General features: G+C 39.5%; 1 protein-coding gene across 2 annotated transcripts in view; it reads right to left on the bottom strand.

Annotated features, from left to right (window-relative positions):
* The window catches only part of LOC124622283 (tyrosine-protein phosphatase non-receptor type 9), a 774,832-nt gene that overhangs the window by 30,969 nt on the left and 721,949 nt on the right, over positions 1 to 21,914 (bottom strand). For both annotated transcript variants that reach the window (XM_047147950.1, XM_047147951.1), the window contains exons 7-8: positions 16,594 to 16,747; positions 5,989 to 6,187 (exon numbers count right to left, since the gene is read on the bottom strand). In XM_047147950.1, coding sequence (XP_047003906.1) covers positions 5,989 to 6,187; positions 16,594 to 16,747 — 353 coding nt within the window. The remainder of the gene's footprint in view (positions 1 to 5,988; positions 6,188 to 16,593; positions 16,748 to 21,914) is intronic.

Genomic DNA, 21,914 nt, shown 5'->3' on the forward strand with positions numbered 1-21,914 from the left:
TTGGTGGATTTGAGTTTCTTGTCTCCTGTGACAAATACACCACCTACTTTTCCCATTTGCCCATCATTACAATATATACTTAGAGATACCCCAAACACTGTCACTTTTGAGTTTTAGCCAGCTCTCTGTACGAAGTATTACATAAGTTCCAATGCTTTTTAGAAGTGCTACAAACTTCAGGGCTTCCTGCAGCTATTATCATATGGATTGGATGGAAGAGTCGCCAAAAGCTTTAAAAAAAAAAAAAAAAAAAAATCCTTATGTGCACTCTGCACACACTCTAAGGCTCAGCAGCCTCTAATGTGTAGCACACCCTCAATCCCTTTAGGGACACACTACAGATCTCAAACCTACACTAGAATTCACAGCACAGCTTCTCGCAGAACATTCAGAGTCCTTACATTTGCATTTGCATTTACATTTACTTCTATACTCTACAAGTAACCTTATGATGTGTGCAGATGGCACCCTGGTGCCACAATAACTTCCCCCTTCTCTGTTCCATGTGTAAATGATGCATGAGATGAGTGTTTGTGAGAGGGAGGAAGTAGTATGTTGCCCAACTCTTCTTCAAATGTATACACTCTTAATTTCAGCAGTAACATTCCCTAGGATACACAATGCGTCCTCTTGTACCAGCTTCCCCCGGAATTTATTGAGTACTCTGTAATGCTCTCGCATTTATTTAATTATACCATAACAAGACACAATACTCTTCATTGGATCTTCTCTATCTTTTCTGTTAATCCTTTTTGGTAAAACCAAGTGACATGGCACAGTGGTTAAAAAACTGAACTCACATTCAGGAAGAAGATGGTTCAAATCCCCACCTGGCCATCCAGATTTAGGTTTTCTGTGATTTCCCTAAACTGCTTAAGGGAAATGCAGGATAGTTCCTCTGAAAGGGCATAGTCGATTTCCTTCACCAGCCTGCCCTAATTTGAGCTTCTGCTCCATCTTTAATGCTCTGGAGATTGGCCAATTAGAAGAGAATTAAGCCTGGGAAACTGGCCATTTACACCATTACTGAAAGCATTACTGGCAATATATTTTCTAGAACAACACATACTAAAATTGGACCAAGCCTCTAGATTTGTTTTTCATATTTACTTTAGTTCTTGGATAGATTGCAAATTTTAAAATAACAATGATAGAAAGTGTAATTATCCTTCCAAGAAAAAAGTGCGGTGCGAGTTATTGAGCAATTTCTTACTCTTGAGGTTCCAAAATTTCTTGATGCAACAAATGTGATGTATTTGTAGCAAATTACAGAAAACTGAGAAACCTGATCAGTATATGCACAAAATGATGTCAATGGGATCATATTGGTTCAGCCATTCCTGACAGCAGCTGTTATGTTCACTAATGTCAGTTTTGAAGTAATTCTAGAAATTGGAGCAGAAGGCAGCACCAAATCAAATGGTTCAAATGTCTCTGAGCACTATGGGACTTAACTTCTGAGGTCATCAGTTCCCTAGAACTTAGAACTAATTAAACCTAACTAACCTAAGGACACCACACACATCCATGCCCGAGGCAGGATTCGAACCTGTGACCGTAGTGGTCACACAGTTCCAGATTGAGCAGCAACAGTCAAGGGACAGGTAGCGAGATGTCCGTACTTTGTTCTCATATGAAATGAGTTAAGTTTTTGAGTGACAGATGGCTCATGCGTTCAGAAAATCACAGTCTGACCTATTTCACACAAGGTCTTTTTAACACAAGGTTGTGGCCTGAGCTATGGTTGGGTTTTGTCTCCAAAATATTTGCATACCAATCTGTAGGTAGGGCAACTACAGCTATGATTAATCATCTTGTGTATTAATAACCACTTCGGCTGAAGCAGTTATTAATACCCAAGATCCAAAATATTAAATGCCTCATTGTTGATGTGACATTAAACTCTAATCTTCCTTCCTTCTTGGGAAAGGTCTGAGATTGATGAACAATATTTGAGAATCAGTCAAACAAGCATTTTGTAAACCATGTATTACATGGATGAATTACATTTGTTTAAACAATGGAAAATCTGGGATGGAATAATGATAATATTACGAAAATAAACGACTGCTACTCACCATATGAGGACTGTTAAAAAGTTCCAGAACTTTCTCCACAAATTTTTTCTGTGCTTATCTTTTACTTAGTGTGCATGGTATCCTTAGATATATTCTCTTTCGCAATTGATACATCATCCCCAAAGCCGTTTCCACTTCCGGAAGCAGTATTGGTACACCTCTTGCTGGATCACACAAAAAACAATCTGGGAATTTACTTTTATCTTGTCTATCACTGGAAATCTTTGTCCTTTCAATGGAGTTTTCAACTTTGGAAATTAAAAAAAGTCCACAGGGGCCAGTCTGAAGAGTACAAAGGATGTGGCGGCAAGGTGATTTCATTTTTTGTGCAGTAGTCAAGCACCATCTGGGATGAATGTGCAGGTGTGATATCGTGATGCAAGAGCCATGAATTGTCTCGCCATATTTCAGGCCATTTCCTTCTCACATTTTCTCACAGCACCATTGATTAACAGTTTGTCTCTGTGGTATGAATTCATAATGAACTAATCCTTCGAAATCAAAGAAAACTATCAGCATGGCTTTGGCATTTGGCTGCCGTGACAAGCTTTTTTTGATCTTTGAGAAACTTTCCTGAGCCATAGTGAAGACTGAACCATGGTTACAACTTCATAAGTGTAGACCCATGTCTCATCACCAGTTATGATTCTCTTAAGTAAAATCTCATTCTCATTTGCGCGATACAAAAGCTCTTCACAGATTGTGGTGCAAAAGTGTTTCTTGTCTTTACTCATGAGCTGTGGAAAAACTTGGCAGCAACACAATGCATTTCAAGATACTGTGCTAGGATTTCATGACATGATCCAACTGAAATGTTACATTCTTCTGCAATCTCTCAGGCAGTCAATCTTCGATTGGCATTCAAAATTTTGTTGATGTTCCTGACATGAGCATCACTGGTAGACGTCGAAGGACATTCTGAAGGAGGGTCATCTTTAACTTCTGTCCTGCCATTTTTAAACTATGTGAACCATTCGATGAAGCACTCATTTGGTGTGTCTCTGTAAAGGTCTTCTTGAGTTTCATGCAAAATTTAATGCAGATGCATTGCTGCTCTAACTCTGCAGCTCTCTCACAAACACATGACCACTGCCTCAGGCTGTCGGGGCCAGACTGCAAGCAACAGTGCATGATGCAAGAAGCAATCTCGGTGGTGGGGGTAGCTGGGGCAGGGAGGCAGAGGGAGAGCTGGGTACAGATGGGGGATTGTGTAGTACTGTTTGTGGGAGCATACTGGGACAAGCTGGACAGGGTAGGGTAGCTAGATGAAGTCGGGAGGCTAGATGGCAGTGAAAAAAAAGAAATAAAAAGCCTGTGGGTGCACTTGTGGAATAGAACGCTGTCGGGTAGGAACAGGGAAGAGGATAGGTGGGTGAAGGACAATGACTAAAGAAGGTTGATGTCAGGAATGTTATGGGAATGTAGTATAAACTCCATGGAGATTTCTCACCTATGCAGTTCAAGAAAAGCCTGTGTTGGTAGGGAGGATTCAGATAGCAAAGGCTGTGAAATAGTCATTAAAATGCAGCCTATGCCAGCTGGATCCTTCCTACCTACACCAGATTTTCTGAACCTCTCTCCACCTCATCCATGTATTGTGTGTAGTCTATTTTGGATGAAAGCTTACTTGTTTAGTGGTCTTTTGGTTGTGTATATCTGCGACTCATCATCTCCGCTATATGGTGAGTAGGAATATTTCCTTTTCTAAACAATTATTTAAGATTTTTCGAATGAATCTCAGCCTTACATCTGCTTCTCCTACTATTTTTTTATGTGGTCATTCCACTTTAGGTCACTCCTAGGTATTTAATGGTTGTTGCTGTTTCCAGTGAGTTTTCACCAATAGCATAATAAAATCTAATGGATCTCTTAGCCTAATTATATGAATGTATTATGTTTATCTATGTTCATAGTGAACTGCCAGTCCCTACGCCAGTATTCAATCTTCTACAGGCCTTCTGGTGTTGGCAATCTTTCTACAGTCAGTAGTTTTGTCTGCAAAAAGCCTCACTAGAGCTCCTGACATTATCTGCTAGATCATTTATATATCTTGAGAGCAGTAATGGCCACAGAACACCCCCTTGGGATACTCCAGAAATTACCTCCACATCTGTCGATCATGTTCCATTTAAGAGTTAACATATCGAGTTCTGTCTGTTAGGAAAGTCCTGAAGCCATGCACTAAGCTCAAATTATATTTACTAAATGACGGTATGGGACTGCATCAAGTGCTTCCTGGAAGCCAAGCAACACAGCATCAACTTGGACATCTCTGTGTACAATGCAATGGATTTCATGCACAAACAGAGTGAGCTGTATTTCACAAGATCTCTGTTTGCACAAACGATGTTAAGTTTCTATAGAGGAAGTTTTTGTCATAGTGTGTGAACACAGAACATGTCCCATTATCCTACAACAGATTGATGTGTGCAATAAAGGCCTACAGTTATGTCCACCCATCTCACAGGTATCTCATCCCATCCTGATGCCTTTTCTTTACTTACCAATTTTAGTTGATTTTCTATTCTGTAATCAGTTTCCCCAATATCTGCCATTTTGGCATTCATGTGATGATAGGAAAGAGGAACTGTATTATGAGCTTCCATGTTAAATCAATTGAATTCTGAATTCAGTATTTCAGCCTTATTTTGGTCATATTCCATTTTGGTGTCATTATAGTCACTGCACCACTGAACAGCTGATTACTGACTTTACATGGGACTGAAACTTCTTAAGAGTTTTGGGGAGATAAGTTGGCAAAATTTTACCTTCAAATTCATTGAACACTTGTCACACTGCTCTCCTTATGCTCATTTTGGTTTTGTTCAGCTTCTGTTTGTCACCTAGTTTTTGACTTCACTTAAATCTGCGATGTAGCTGTTTTTGTTCTGATAGTAACTTTCTAAGATAATTGTAATACTAAAAAGAGTCTTACCCATCACTTACAACCTTGGTCTTATCTATATCTCACAACCTTGCATGGCACATACTAGTCTATGGCATATTGTAGTATGCTACCGAATTTCATACATTCTTGCTCCACATCTTCATCCTCTGACCTGAGAATTTGATGTTGACTACTCACATATTAAAGTTGCAATTTGTTTCCTATCACACTTTCTAAGCACGATCACTAATGCTCTCCTATACATTAACTGACTCAAAACACTCTCTTAGTTACTAAGGAACTTGAGACATAACCACCATGAGTCAGCTCTCTTCTACCTCTTCAAAGTAATTTTCAGATATGACATTCAAAACAATCTCTCACAAATCCCTGCCACTGGCACCTGGTTTAATCATGTGACTTTCCCATTTTAAAGATGGCAACTGAAGTCTCCCAATGTCTCTCCAGTTTCGGAGAGCCTCTGCAATACTGAAAATTTGAGAAGGGGAAAATGGGCTGAAGATGTGAACTGAAATTTGTGTCAGGGAGGCCACTGGACTTAGGTAGTCTGTGCAGATGTGGTAGCCACTAAGCTATAGTGGTTCAAATGGCTCTGAGCACTATGGGACTCAACTTCTGAGGTCATTAGTCCCCTAGAACTTAGAACTAGTTAAACCTAACTAACCTAAGGACATCACAAACATCCATGCCCGAGGCAGGATTCGAACCTGCGACCGTAGCGGTCTTGCGGTTTCAGACTGCAGCGCCTTTAACCGCACGGCTAAGCTATGGTGGTGCAGCGGTTAGTGCATCTGCCTAGTAAGCAGGAGACCAAGATACAAGTCACGTGAGTAGCACAATTTTAATTCATTTGTTTGAGCTTCTATCCTTATCAAAGAATAAAAAATAACATCAGATACCTTTTGAACAGCCCTCATACTACTACTACTACTACTACTACTATCATCAACACCATTCCAAATTTTTAAAAAAATAATCAAAAATGAGGTTATCAAATCATACCTTGCATGGTTGAAGGAACCTTCAGGCATTCTGGACCGAATTTCTGTGTAGTCCTGAATGAGGCCAAGGCGACCCTTTGTCCTAACCATTTCTACAAACTGCTCCAGAGTTGTGCCCTGGCTGATATCACAGTGCAAGCTGTCATCATCAGAGAATCCACTGCTTGCAGAGGACGGAGGAGGGGCGGGTGAGGAAGCACCTGCATCAAATGCAAGTTAACATCAATAAACATTAATCTGAAACAAATCCAAGTGAAGAAATTTTTCTGCATGTACAATATTAAGAAAAAAATTAACTTTTTCATTAAAAGCTTTATAATATGTATCAGTATTATAATATGTATCAGTATTACAATATCACTCAATAAATATTAGTCATGATTTATATCATAAATATAATTACACTGATGGAAGTAGAAAGTATTACACTATGAAGCACCAGTTTGATCTTTATGAAACTTTGTTAAGATGTTCATTTAAGTCATGATTCCATTCTGAACAGATGTCTGTCATCTACATCAGTATGACATGCACTACAGGCAGCAATTTACTCCTGTAATCATTCTGGCATGAACACAAAGTCTCCAAATGTCATCTCAAGGAATTTCTTTCCCTGCTTGAAACAAATGCTATATCATCTCATGAGGATTGTTGACTGGAGGCTGCTATGAAAGTATACGTCTTCCCACCACATCCCAGACCTGCTCTATAGGTGTCAGATAGGCCATTCAAGGATCTGTACATTCATTATGGCACGTGTGGTATGAGTTACAATGTATAGGCTTGCATTATCTTGTAGCACGCTATTTGATACCCTGATCATGAGGGGTATAATGACAGTTTATCATTCTTGCCAGATACTGGTGAGCATTCAGCCTTCCTTCAGTTACCAAATTAATTCTGTTCTTATATTCAGTAACTCTAGAAGTAGTACAAGGCTACTAATTCTTCAGAAGAAAATCATTAGAAACATGTGTGCTGCTCACAAAAATGAGTCATGTCACCCATCATTCAAGAAATTTAAAATACTAACAATTACTTCATTTTACATTTTTCAAATTTCTATTTTTGTAAATAATAATCAACATAATCTTGAAAAGTTTCATTTTAAGCATAGCTACGGTACTCGTCACAAGGAAAACTTCACATCACTTAAAGCTTTATGCTCAGATACCACTGTACATGGGGCTAAAAATATATAACAAATTAAAAGGATGAAACATATTAACAATGGACCTTGATTTGCTGAAAAGTTTACTCCAAAATATTTTAATATAGAAATGTTACTAAACCATTGCAGAATTCATGAAAGACAGTGTAACACTTTGAACAATAAAAATCTATAGCTAATATTTCTGTGTTGTCTGTGTTGTCAACAAAGGAAATAGGTAAATTGTTAATTTATAGTAAATATTGTTGTGTTGTATTTATTGGCATTATTCTTAAAATAGTGTAAAAAGAATTTCTGTAATCATTACACATTATATTTTTGCTAAACTTGATGTGCCTCCTGTACAACAGATCATATGATCTGTACAATGTATGTAATGAGACTAATAAGTTATATTTTATATTTTACAGCTTCCCAGACAATGATTCCTGAGTAGGGGAAGTATGTGTCTCAAGAACTGCTGCTTCCACTTAACACCACAGAATGCCATTCAACTGCCCAGTTGTTTCTGGCTCTACCACGTGCATCTCTACTTTCTATGGGATAATGTCAGTGGTAAACATTTACATTCACATCTGAATCTGTACTCTACAACTACAATGAAGTGTGCAGCAGAGGGTACTTCCTGTTATACTAATTATTAGGGCTTCTTCCTGTTCCATTTTTGTATGGTGCACAGGAAGAATGACTGTTTAAATGCTCCTGTGCACACTGGAATTTATCTCATTTTGTCCTCATGATCCTCACGTAAGCAATACATAGGAGATTGTAGTATATTCCTAGAGTCATCACTTAAAGTCAGTTCTTGAAACTTCGTAAGCAGGCTTTCTTGGGGTAGTTTGCATCTGTGCAAGTCTCTGAAAGTTCAGTTTCTTTAGCATGTCTGTGACACACTTCCATATGTCAAACAAACATGTGACAAAAAGTGATGCTCTTCTCCATATACACTGAGTATCCCCTATTAGTTCTATTTGGTATGAGTCCCACACACTTGATCAGTATTCTAGGAAGAGTTTCATGAGTGATTTCTAAGTAATCTCCTTTGAATATGTTTGCATTTTTCTAATATTTACCAGTAAAGTGAAGCCTGGCAACTACTTTACCAGTGACTAAGCGTATATATAATCATTTCATTTCATATGCCTATGCAGTTTTATAAGCAGATATTTGTACAATCTGACTGACTCCAACAGATATTCCTCTCAAAGGTTACTATGTTTTTTTTCATTTTGTGAATGGACAATTTTACATTTTTGAACATTTAAAGTAAGTTGACAATCTCTGGACCACTTTGAAATCTTATCAAGATCTGAGTGAATTTCTGTGCAGTTTTTTCAGACAGTACTTCATTACAGATAACTACACCATTTGCAAAAAGTCTCAGGCTTCTATTAATATTGTTTGCAAGGTCATTAATATGCAACATGAACAGTCAGGGTCCCAATACATTTCTCTGGTGCACAGTCATTTCTAGATCTGTCCCTAACTCCCTATCCAAGATAACATGCTGCATTATCCCTACCAAAAATCCTCAGTTCTCTCAAAAATTTCACTTGCTGCTACATATGAGCATAATTTTGATAATAAGTATAGATGTCGTAATAAGCCAAAACATTTGCAGAAATTGGGAAGTACTGCATTTACATAACTGCCTTGATACATGCATTTAAGGATGTTGTGTGAGAAAAGTGTAAGTTGGGGTTTCACATCCACAGTGCCTGGCATGGAGGAAGTCATTCTGTTCAAGATCTCAACCGAGCTTTCAGTAATTTGTTTCTAGTGGGTCATGATATCGCTCTGCCTATAACTTCTGTCCTGATTTCAGCTGTTGTCTCCTGACTGTTCCTCAGAGTCCACTTTATCACCACTCATATTGCAGTCACTGCACAACAGCCAACCATCCATGTGACCTGTTCATATGAGGCTCCCATCTACCACACACAAATCATTCAATCTTTCTCAAAGTACAAAAGATGGTGATAAGCGCATGTACATGATGGACAGTGTAAATCTATTACATTGGTGCATAAGTTTGTATCATTTTTCAATAACCTTAATAAACACAACAGATATACATAACAGAGGCTTTAGCCATCAATAACATATTCTCATTCATTATTTACAACAGACTACTACCAATTCTGGGGTAACTTTTTGATTCCGCAACTACAGAAATCATGTGATCTTGAGACAAAAAAATTTATCAAGCCATGTTTGGAGTGCATTTTCACCCAGAAAGGAAGTTCCTTGAAGGTTATTCCATAGAGAGCAGAAAATGTAAAATCTGAGGCCATGAAATCAGGTGAATAATGTGGGTGCAGAATGACTCCTGTACAGTGTTTTTTGTCAGTGTAACAGAATGCAGGTGGGTGTATTTGTGGAGTAGCATCACTTTAGGCAGCCTTCCTGGTCATTATTATTGGACTGCATCTGCAAGACATCTCAGTTGTTGACAATAATTATCAACAGTGATGGTTACACTTTGGGGAAGCAATTCTTAGCACACCATAATGTCGCTGTTCCACCAGAAGCACATCACTATCTTTTGTGGATCCATGCAGGTCGTTGTCCAGGGAACTGCTGTTTTGTTTGGGCTCCACAATTATTTTTTCATTCTCATCACCAGTAATGATACAGGATAGGAATGTTCAGTGTTGTTCATGAGCCAACTCACGGTGATCAAGCAGAGATGCACATATGGTCAGCTGCTAATGTTTGTGATTTTAGCGAAAAGCATGCAGTGCCCATACAAACAATTTTTGAACCTTCCCCATTGCATGCAAATGTCACATGATGGTGGAATGATGACAGTTCATCACATTTGCCAGTTCCCAAGTACAATGACATGGATCATTATTGAGTAATGCATTTAAACGATCTTCAAGCCCCAAAAGACTTCCTGAATGTGGACAGTCACTAATACCAAAATGATCCTCCTTAAAATGACAAAACCACTTTCTTGCTGTGCTCTGTCAAATGGCATTATTGCCAAACAACATACAAATGATTCTGGCTGCCTCTGCCGCTGTCACCCCTCCATAGATTCTCCATTTGTCACTCCATTTTCTGGCAAAAACAGCTCCACTCACTATCTCCACATGACTAAATGACAACATGTGAACTCATATAGCAACAGTCAACTACAAGTAAAAAATGACAATCAATAAATAAATCATAGCAAATGGAATACCAACACAAAAAACAGAAACACTAGGAACTTATGCACCAACCTAATGGTAGAGCGTAAATCCGGCATCATATTTATGAGTGTTACTGTTGTTTTCAAGCTGTGAGTGATTATTGACAGCAAATTTCTTAAGGGAATAAATTCACTGTGGGGCTGTTTGTCAGTATCCCCAGTGTTATAACTTCAAGTTGAACAAATATATTTCAAGGAAGATGCAATACATGAAAGTCACAGATCAAGCAAACAGAGTAAGACGTGTGTACACTTTAACAGTCAAATCATAACTGAGTCCAAGTCTAGCGGCAACTGGCTGGCTGGCCACTTAGGTGGCGCTGCTGCTGAATGGCTGGCAGACAGCGACGCATAACTGCGTGGCAGCACTTTGAAAGATCAGCGAGTCACAACACTTTTCCCCCCTTTGAATTTTTTGTACAGGTCTTGATGGAGGTGGCCTGTAGATTGCTAACGTCCATAGGTGTTGTTTGACTGGCTGTAAAGTCTCGAGGAGGAGGCTTCCCGTACAGATGGAAGTGCTCCCGATGATAACGGGTTGAGATGACAGGAGACGTGGGTGTCGAATCTGCTGGGGCCCCGTGCACCAATCTGCCCATTGCGGCAAGTCCAGTTGTTATAACAGGAGACATGGGGGATGTGTCCGTGTCCGTAGGAGAGGGAGGTGAGTAGAGTTGCTCCGACAGATGATGGTCATCTGGTTCCTGCATGGGCACGTCTCCTGGTGGCGTCAGTTCTCGTGCTGGCAACGATATGATGGTGAGAGGACTGTGTTGTGAGTAATGAGAGATTCCAGTATCCCGAGCATCAGGTCGAGCCGAAGGTGGTGTAGCGGCATCTGGAACAGGCGTTGCCGGCACAAGGGGCCGAAGCTGGTCCAAATGACGCACTGCAACACCCGTGTCCATCTGGATTTCATATAGGCGTTGGCCACGGTGTCATAAGATGCGGCAGGGACTCCATTTTGGCCGCCTGCCATATCCCCGTACCCGTACAAGGTCGTCGGCAGTGAACCGGCCAAGCGAAGGCACCCGTGGCAGTGAGGTGGAAGGCCGCAGAATGAAGTAGCGTGCGGAGCTGTCGGCTATGTAAGATCGGCAGGAATGGAAGAGAGAGCATCGGAAGGAGTGGAAGAGCTAGCAGGCCGAGGTAGGTGGACTGCAGCCTTGGCAGCAGTGTCAGCAGCCTTGTTTCCAGTCCGACCTATGTGACCATGAACCCACATAAATATCACAGCAGCCCCCTAAAGAGCGAGCAAGTGGAAGCTTTCTTGGACCTGTTGCACTAAAGGATGGACTGTGTATTGCACACATGGGTTCTGAAGGAAATTGAGAGAATTAGAGCACATGACACAATTAAAAAGCCTATTTCACCAGATGTACTGCATGGTCCGACAGAGGATGATGAGCTCTGCTTTAAATATTGAGCAGTGTTCTGGAAGCTTACACTGAAAATCATTGGTGCCAATGACAAAGGCACACCTGACACCGTCAGTCTTTGAGGTACTATCACCAAGTTCTGTGTGAAGGTCAAGAAACTTACAGCAATAGATCGAATACAGAGTAGTTTCCTTATGAAGTGAATGAAGTCCAAGATGAACATGGGTCTCCGCATGAAGCCAAGGTGGTGGAGGGGTCATACCCACTGGGAATGTGGTAGGGTAGCATGAAGTTAAGCTGCCACAGCAATAGCCGGAAGTGAACTCTGGGAGGTAGCAAAGAAGGATGTCCCCCATAATGCCAATCAAGGAAGTCATCGAAGGAGGAAGCATAGGATGGGTGGCTGGGCAAGGCAGAAAAATGGCATGCGTACCCGCTGAGGAGATGCTGTCGGTCTGACAGCGGTAGTTTGGCAGCTTCTGCATAGAGACTTTCATTCAGACTAGTGTAAAAGGCTCCAGTGACCAAATAGATTCCATGATGGTGGATTGCATTAAGACTGCATAAGGTGGACGGACATGCAGATGCATAAATGAAATACCCATAATCTAATTTCAAATGGACAAGGGATCAGTACAAACAGAGGAGGGTGGTCTGATCTGCTCCTCAGGAAGCACCACTTCAGATATGTAGGACACTGAGGGACTGGGTACAATAGATGGTCAGGTAAGACTCTTGGGAGGACAAAGATAGTTTTCTATCAAGCATGAGCCCCATGAATTCTGTAGTTTCAACAAATGGAAGAGCAACAGGCCTATGATGTAAAGATAGTGGAAGGAAGCCATAGTGCCACCAGAAATTCATACAATCAGTTTTGTCAGTTGAAAAGCAACAGCCACTGTCAATGTTTCACAAATAAAGATGATTGGGACATTGCTGAAGACTCTGCTCAAGGAGACATGTCTGTGGAGAACTGCAATAGATAGCAAATCTGTCAACAAAAAGGGAACCAGAGATGCCAGGCGGGAGGCAGGCTATAATAGGGTTAATGTTATAGCAAAGAGGGCAAAACTCAGGACTAGTGATGCGACAGACCTTTGTTTCTGCTTCCGCAAATGCGGAATTTGTGCACATTTTTTCACATCCGCTTTCACATCTTTATATTGAAAGTTTATCGAAAAATTCAGCAATGGTGAGATTGTTGATGTGGCTGCTATGCACATGGGAGTTCATTGGGTGGAGTCTGTAGCAAGCTGATACGTGCCCATAACAATTGTTGCGTTTATTGGATTATTATATACTGTCTCCGTTCATCGTCATCAAAGTGTAGTGTTTTCTCACTCGTCAATTACTTTGTGTTGTTGTATAGTATCACTATATTGTACAGTGTTTTTTATTAAATGCTTTTGTAGTGTAACATTATCTAAGAGTGCAATAATGAAAGCAAAAATAAGCTTATTTGGAACTATTTCACTGAGGTTGATGATTTGACTGCCAAATGCAAAATCTGTGACAAAGTAAATTTGCAAAAAAAGGTGCATGACCACCACATGGAAGTGTCATCTGACATCATGACATGTTGAGAAATTTGCAGTTTGGGAAGTTATATGAAGCTATCGGTGGAGGCAAGGAAACAAAAGGATAGTCAATATTTATAAAATACTGTAGTCGAAAAATGTTTCTAAGAATTTTATCTTCCAACTACCTATAGAAGAGTGATGGTACTCACGTAACTGTTTATGATTAGAACCAATACCAATCACGTTGCATATACTAATTAGAATGACAATTTATTTATTGCATTTCATTCTCCGTAAAGCATATCAAGTGTCAGCAACTTCTTCACCATCATCAGTTCTAAAGTAAACACTAATGATGGCAAAGAAGTTACCAAAACCTAGTACAGAGAATGAAGAATAAAATCCACTATTAATAAATTAATATCCTACTGAGAAACTGCAGCATGACTTATAAACTGGTTCAGAAACACTTCTTTTACAACTGTTGCTTTAGCTGAGCATGCTGCGAATTATTTGCATGCCTTACTTAACAACTTGGAATTTTATTTTTGCATTGCTTGTTATGTATTTAATTTCTTGGGGTGTTGTACTATTTTTATTGTGTTGTCATTATAGATTTATTTTACTCTAACCAAATATGCTAAACAACAATTTACATTGCAACAGAATCTGCAAGTAATTGATTGTTGGGATTCCTCACACCGAAAGTCTCAAAAAATGGATTGAATAATTGCTGAAATGATTGTCATCCAGAACTTATCATTTAATTTTGTCAAGGGTTCTGGCTTGCACAGAGTAGTGAATGCTGTTCTCCCAAAGTATAAGATGAAAGGTCATGATTTTTTTTGCTTCATGTTTGTGTGATAACTTGTACATTAAGCTGGGAAGAAAAATAAAAAACAAAAATACTTGAAGAATTTGAAAAAATTATGTTTCACAACTGACATATGGTCTCATCTACATTCTGGAACTTCATTACGTAGTTTGACTTCTTGTGGTATTTCAAAGGATTTTCACAAGATGTCTATAATTTTGAAATGTGAAGTTATGACTGGGTGTCATACAGATGACATAACATCAACAAAATTTGAAATGATATTCCAAGAATGGGGCATAAATCACCAAGCAGTGCTTTGTAATGTTCATATTCATGGATGTAACATCATTAAGGCATTGCAGTTGTCTGGCTTTGATGATGTGGATTTTGCAATACATCAGATACAATTTTGTATTCGAGCTGCTGTGGAATCACAGGAGTGGCTCCTATAACTTACTGGGAAAAAGGGGGGGGGGGGGGGGGGAGGCATCCATTTAAATCATTCCTTGGTAACACCAACCAAGCTAGATTCAATGGGAACCTGCTTTATCTGCCATTCAGCATTGCCCAATATGGTAAAAATTGTTAAATATACATAAATGAATTTAATTTTATGGTATATCTTTAGTGTAAGTATTGAGTATTTTGTTTTTACAAAAATCCTATCTGTTAATTTAATTTCTTCTATTTCCAGCTGGAATAACATGTTCTGTATTATGGAAAGATTTTCAAAGCTCAAGGATTCATAATTCTGTACTTAAATTCAAACCCAACACAGTGATTTGCACTGAAGACTGGATAAATGTTCAAAAATTTGTAGAAGCAGTGAAACCTTTTGATGAACTTACTGGAAAGTTAAGCAGTTCTCAAGCGAGCATTTCATCAGTCATACTGCCAATTCAAGTTCTTGTGACCACTTTACAGCAAGAAGAAACAAAAATTGATACTTTAGAATGATTCCAAAATTTTACAAGAAAATTACATGAACTGAATCAGGCATGAGATTTGGAGAACTCACCAAAAACAATAAGTACACATTTGTGAAATTTTAAAATCTGCAATACAGGTCAAAATTTTTCAGTGGCATCATCACAGAGCAAGTCGAGTTCCAAATACTTAATTTGATGATGATGAAAGCCAGAAATCCAAAAAAATTGCGATTTAACCACAGAATCTCAATTAGAAACATCATTACAAATGTTAGAATTCTTGTTAAATATGAATGAATACCAGCAAGACCTGATGACAACTAACGAAAACGACTATCTGCTTTTGATACTACAGTCAAACCTACAGGACCACAAAAAGGAAAAGAGACTACCTCTAAAAGATGATCTGCTATTGAGGTGGAAACCAAATGGACACAAGTGCCACTATCTATTACCACTAGCTCACCAGTATTTGTCTGCTCCTCCCACTAGCGTAGCCAGTGAACAGTTATTCAGAGGTGCTGGCCTCACAGATGAAGAACACTGAAAGAGACTGCAGAGTGAAAAAGTGGCAAAATTGCGTTTTGTTAAGTATAAATGGCCATTGATAAATTTTGAGTATTAATGTAATTAAAAAATTGTGTTTGATAAAGAATTGTTACTTTTTTCTTAATGTATACACTTCTGCTTCTGGATCCATTTCAGCTAAAATAGGCTTTTGACATCTGTTTCCAGCTTCTGCTTCTGTTATCACACTTCTGTCGCATCACTACAGTCAGGAGAGAGCCCTGAGGCACCCCATTTTCCTGGATAAGAGTGTCCGACATAGTATCGATGAAGTAAACTTGCAAGCAAAAGATGAATCTTTAACTTACTTTAAAGTTTACTTAATCAGTTTTTGAAGCAACTGAAGTAGCAAAATGATGTTTCCTAGTAGTATGGATGTGACCTTGTCCATTCAACTGCTTTCGCTACAGAATATTCCTTCCCAATGTTTTCTGCTTTCATTCTGCTTATGCAATATAAAAGTTATTGGTCCACTGCCATTCAAGAAGCCTTCACAGCATCACTAAGAAATCAAGCCTGCAGACACAAGTATATTTCAGCAAACACCAACCATAAGTTTTCTGTAGATATACATTTCTTAGGGCAATAATGTTACTGTATTGTTAACCAGTGATTGAAATCACTCAGTCAACACCCACTGTCTATCGAAGAGACATTCTTCATAAAAAGGAAGTTTTCATACTACTTTCAGATGACAGAATGATGAATTTTGGATGACATTGTATTATAAACCTTTTAGTTCTTTCTTACCTCCAACAACATTCTTTCAAACTTTTTGCTTCCTAATTCAGGGTTTATAAGGTGTTTTCATACAATGCAGTATTTTACATTCATATTCTTTCTTACTGTTTGCCATCTTTTGCATGCTTCTGATGAAAGAATTATTTTAAAACTTCCTAAAACTACTGGTGTAACAACACGAATCACTAACAAGTATTGTAAGCCACTGTAGTTTCATAACCTCACGCTGTTGCTAGTGAGTTTGGTCACAGTCGGAGAGTTGAAGTGCTCAAAAATTACTCACCACCACTACTGGAGTGCTGCCATGCATCACCATTGTCGAGCCCTCTTCCAGAAGTTATATCCAACTCCTCTTCCTCTTCCTCTGGCCCAGAAACTGGCGAGTTACCTCCGCCCGCTTTTACCACAGCTTCAGTAATCCCAGATGTCAGCTCAACCTATTGAGAATGGAAATGCACACTATTTGAATTTGTGTTGAAAATTGGATAACAATAATACAGTTCAGTGATGTAACTACACATTTTACCACACAGCAGCCATAATAGCAGCTAGGAGGAGAATGACAGTCCTCACTCATGCCATTTCTTTCTGACGTAACTGCCAAGAACAATCCTTTCCCTTTACCTGTTACAGAAAATGCATACTGTTGTCACAATTTCAGAACAGACCCTTATGGCTGACATAATTCAGCTTGCTTAAGGTCAGCAGGTGGTTGCTGAAGCAATGAATATAGTATTTGCCTCAAGGATTCTAATTTCTGTCAATGTGCAACTAAAGTAAGTCACTGTAGTGGGTGCAGTATGCAGTTAAGTTGCCATTTAAAACCTCTTTGAAGTATGGTTCATACATCATTAAAACATTTACACAGCTAATACAGCCACTTAAAAAATAGAATCTGAAAATCCAATTACCTAACAGTATTTACAAAATTGCCCATATTAAACTAAATATGAAATTATGAAAAATCTTGAAACAACTAGGTAAGATCTGGAGGATCCTCCTCCCCTGCTCCACCCCCTTGCACCTGTGCACGTGTAAATCCCCCCACCTACATACACACTCTGCCCTTCATTAATAATTGCCACAAAAATAATGACAAGATTCAAGAATATGTAAAAGTCAATGTGAAATGCACATACATGATGAAATAAACACACAAGCAATGTACTGTACCCACATGGAATTATATTTTTAAATTTTGTCCTGCAGACTATGTGAAATGGTTATCTGCATGCAGATACAGCCCTAATTGATTAGTTTGATCATGAACAATTGGATTTATCTAGGTGTTGTATTAAATCACACAGGGCAATGACAAAGTGCAGTACCTTAATTGCCTTTCTGCTTCAAACCATCGCAGTTTTATCTTAAAATATACAGACAATGTGATCTTGGCTTTTGAGTGTCATTTGATTTCACTGTAATTTGTATGATATATTTCTTACAGTTCAAACACCAGAAAATCCAGGATGTAATAATGCAATATTATGAAAAGGATAGATTACCAATCACCATATAGCAGAGATGCTGAGTCGCAGTTATGCACAACAAAAAGACACTCTAACAAACTTTTTAACAGTCTTTTCTTGTGCCTATCATGTGGGACCAAGCCTGCTGGGCCATGTGAGATGACTCTCTGGTTGCCATCCATGGCACACGTGGTCCCAGTGGTCCTGTCCACTGTTGCTCTCAAATCACACATCCCTGTACATCCACAACAAAATTTCTATGGAGCATATATACAACCAAGTGTTCACCCATAACTACTACCCTTCCAACCTGAACATCCAGCAACATGGTTCACGATCATCAACTTCATACATCACACCCATGGCATCTTCAATGATACTTCTAAGTTTATGGACTTACTGATCAACATATGGGAGCATCTCCGTATCATCAGCAACATCATACAAGCATCTCTGGCTGATGGCAAATTCAACACCAAGGAAGCAGCATTACTGCAGTGATTTGCCAATACAGCAGAGTAACACTTGTGACACACAATTTACAAGGAAAGTTTGGGCAACAGGACACCATACCAGCATTGACCAACTTGACTCTCATGCCAGACAGCATGCTATGGCTCATCAGACTACTGCCTCAGATACAGCTGGCAATAATCTGACATGAAAGCAAAATGGTGGAAAGAAAATTAGTCTGGCTGACGCACTTTTTGCTATTCTACAGCAATGTAATACACAGATGTGACAGACAACAATGTCTCCTGCCAGTGCGTGACTAGCAGTCAATGGAACCCAAGCAATTACGTACCTTACACAAGTGGTGTCACTATCGCCCAATATGAGGGCAGTGACCTTTGGCCAGCCACAACAGCCAAGCACATGGCAGACAAGAACATTCCTCACAAAGGCGATCCGATGTGACTAGGACTGTATTTCACGTAGACTGAAGCACAGACAAAATTTGTACCAAGGCTGGAAATCAAACCTGGGTCTCCTGCTACCCAGGCAGGTGTGTTAGCCACTAAGCCACTGTGGCACAGTGGGTCACATAACTGCACGTATTACCCTATAATGCCTCCCTCCACAATCCAAGTTCTCATTGCCGCAAGCAGGAGATTCGGGTTCAGTTCCCAGCCTTGGTACAAATTTTCAATCACCATTTCAGACTGTATACATAAAAGCATATCTGTATGATACCAGTAAAGTCTCTAAAATTGTGTCATGTCATTTGTATAAGTACCTGCGCCTGAGTTTCAGGCCAGATCTCTGATTTACATTCGATGCTGAGTGCTATTCCAGAACATGGAGAGCCTCGGCGATTCTGTTCGTGTGTAAGGGGGAATTTAAAGTAGACTGGAGTGGCAATGGGAACTTGGATCAAGGAGGGAAGCACGCCAGGATAATCTGTGCAGTTGTGTGAATTGCTGTGCCAAAGTGAATTAATGGCTAATGCACCTATCGAGTAAGCAGGAGACCCAGGTTCGATTCCCGGCCTTGGTACAAATTTTTGATTGCTGCTTCAGTCTGTATACATAAAATCCTATCTGTATGAGACCAGTAAAGTCTCTGAAATTAAGTCATTTTATTTGTAGGGCTGTATTAACTTGTGGCACAAATGATACTCATATCAAAATTTTCAGAGTTGTCACATGTACCAAGGACCTCAGTCTGCACAAGAAATTTTCATGGCAGTTTCTGCTCACAGAAGTTTGAGAACTGGTCCTGGGCATGGATTTTCTCCTTCAATTTCATCTCTCCATGGACCTATAGCAAGGTATCCTCAAGCAAACCAGCAGTGTCTCTGGCAGTTTGCCACTACATCCACAAGCAGTTCTGTAGGAGACTATTCCGAGAGCACTTCCCTCAATTTCTATGCATGACACCTGCCTTCAATTGCTCGATAATCATCAGCCCTTAGAATTGGAAATACAAAAGGTGATGACAAGTTCTGAAGAAGTGAAAAAGGAGAAGCTCAAGCCACTCTACAAAATTTTTAATTGCACACAGAAATAGTTGCACTAGGAAGTGAAATGGAGGCAGCACATTCTTACTTGGGGCCTTTAAAGCAGGAATGGCATCACCATCTCCATATATCCAGTGTGAACGAGAAGGAACCCATTGTGATGTCAGTGGATGGCACACATGAACAGTGTCTAGACATATTACACTGCATGACTTACAACATATCTAGACCTGTAGAGTACAGTGAACAGTTTGACCCACTGCGAGGCCACCAATTTGAGTCTTCACTATCCTCTGAATTTATAACCTTTGCTACATCCAGCATTACAACACCACACTCAACATCCACAGAGCAATAGTTTGGCGAATCGCTGGCACTGAAAACTCAAAGCAACACTTATGTGTCATGGGGGCCAGTGGACAGAGTTCTTACCCTGGGTTCCTTTAAGCGTGCATTCCATATTCAAACAAGACTTCTGTACCTTGTTCGCAGGGATTTTATGTGGAGAGCCACTCAATCTACTGGCAGATTTTATCTCCCTGGTACAACCGCTCACAACTGCAGAGCTACCAGCTCTAGTCCCGAGAGTGAAACAACACATTTCACAACTTACAGTACTGCCACACCCAGCCCCATGGCTCACCAAAAAATTTCTTGTGAAAGGCTTTAGCAGACTGCAAGAATGTCACATTATGGGATGATATGGTCAGACCAGCACTGCAGCTATCACAGCGGCCTACATTGGGTAATAAAATTGGAAGACCACACTTTTTATATTTTACTATGTGGGGACCGATCATCATTTGAGCGTATTGCCTCAAACCCACCTGGAATTTATGAGATACAACCAGCAAAGCTGCTGTAGGGGATGCTCAGACTGATGACAATACTCACATCACTCCACAGCATGATAGAACATCAAACATCGAGAATATTGACAATGTATTGAAGGTGAGCTTTGATGTGCAACAATTTCAGCCAAATGACCTAAACGTAAAACAAGTAGAGGACTTCATAGTTCATTGTCAACAGCTGTATCGTGGGCAAGCATTTCTTTGTATCTCTGTGTTTAGTAATAAAGTATTATGTTAATTGCAGTTAATGCCATTCTGCTTTTTCCTGCAGTCATTTCCAGCTGGGCTTTCCACAAGCTGTCCACAAAACAAAAGTTCATTTGAACACTATATTGATGAACTGGGCATGGCCCTATTAGAGGTTGTTTGTCCCTGTCTTCTTCCAAAATTTGAAAATTTGAACTGACTCCAAACCGCACTGTGACGTGGCATCTTTTCACATCAGCAAGTCGCTGCCAGGGGTACAAAAAGCAATAAGTAACAGAAAATAATCCTGTACATGACTGTAAGTACAGTGTCAGATCTCTAAATTGGTGGTGGAACACTTATGCACTGAGCCATCAAACCACATGAATACAATACTGCAAATAACACACATGACCAAAAATTAGATCACTGTGAGACATAATGCTAATACTGTGAAACATCACCTTTAGCCTTGATAATAAACAAAGTTCAGTAAGAAATGATGTCCACAAGTTTCTTCAGGTATGCTATATTCATCTGAAGCCACTTATCAATGATTAGATCCCATAAAGTTACCAAATTTTGGGGATATTAATTACTGTGTTTCACAAATAGCCTGCAAAATTTTCTACTGGACTAAGACTGGATTACTTAAAACTCTAGTTCAGGTGCAACAGAAGAGTGCCTGAATGTTCATCATACCAGGAACATATGTGTACAGCCCTGTTAACATGACTGTCATCATCTTGGAAGATGAAAATGTCCACAGCACACTAATCATGAAAGTACAGATGAAAAGGGAAAACTTGGTCACCACGAATGTTGAAATAAACCTTGCATCAATTGAACAATAGGCAGAATTAAGACTCATCAGACTAAACTAAATGCTTCATCTCAGCTAGAGCCTATTTTTTGAGTTGTTTGACAAACTGAGGTCTTCCAGGTTTATGTGCTGCTGCAAACAAAGGACTTTTGTAATGTACCCAACTCTAAATGTTCATTGCCTGCAGTTCTCTTCACAATCTTTTCTCATAATCTGGTTGAGTTAGACCTGCATTCACTAGCAGCAACATTTCCTGTCAGTCGCCAACGTGGTGTGGCATTCATCAACAAACTCTGCCAATTAGTATCTTTT

The sequence above is a fragment of the Schistocerca americana genome, chromosome 7 (assembly GCF_021461395.2).
Source record: "Schistocerca americana isolate TAMUIC-IGC-003095 chromosome 7, iqSchAmer2.1, whole genome shotgun sequence".
NCBI lineage: Eukaryota > Metazoa > Arthropoda > Insecta > Orthoptera > Acrididae > Schistocerca > Schistocerca americana.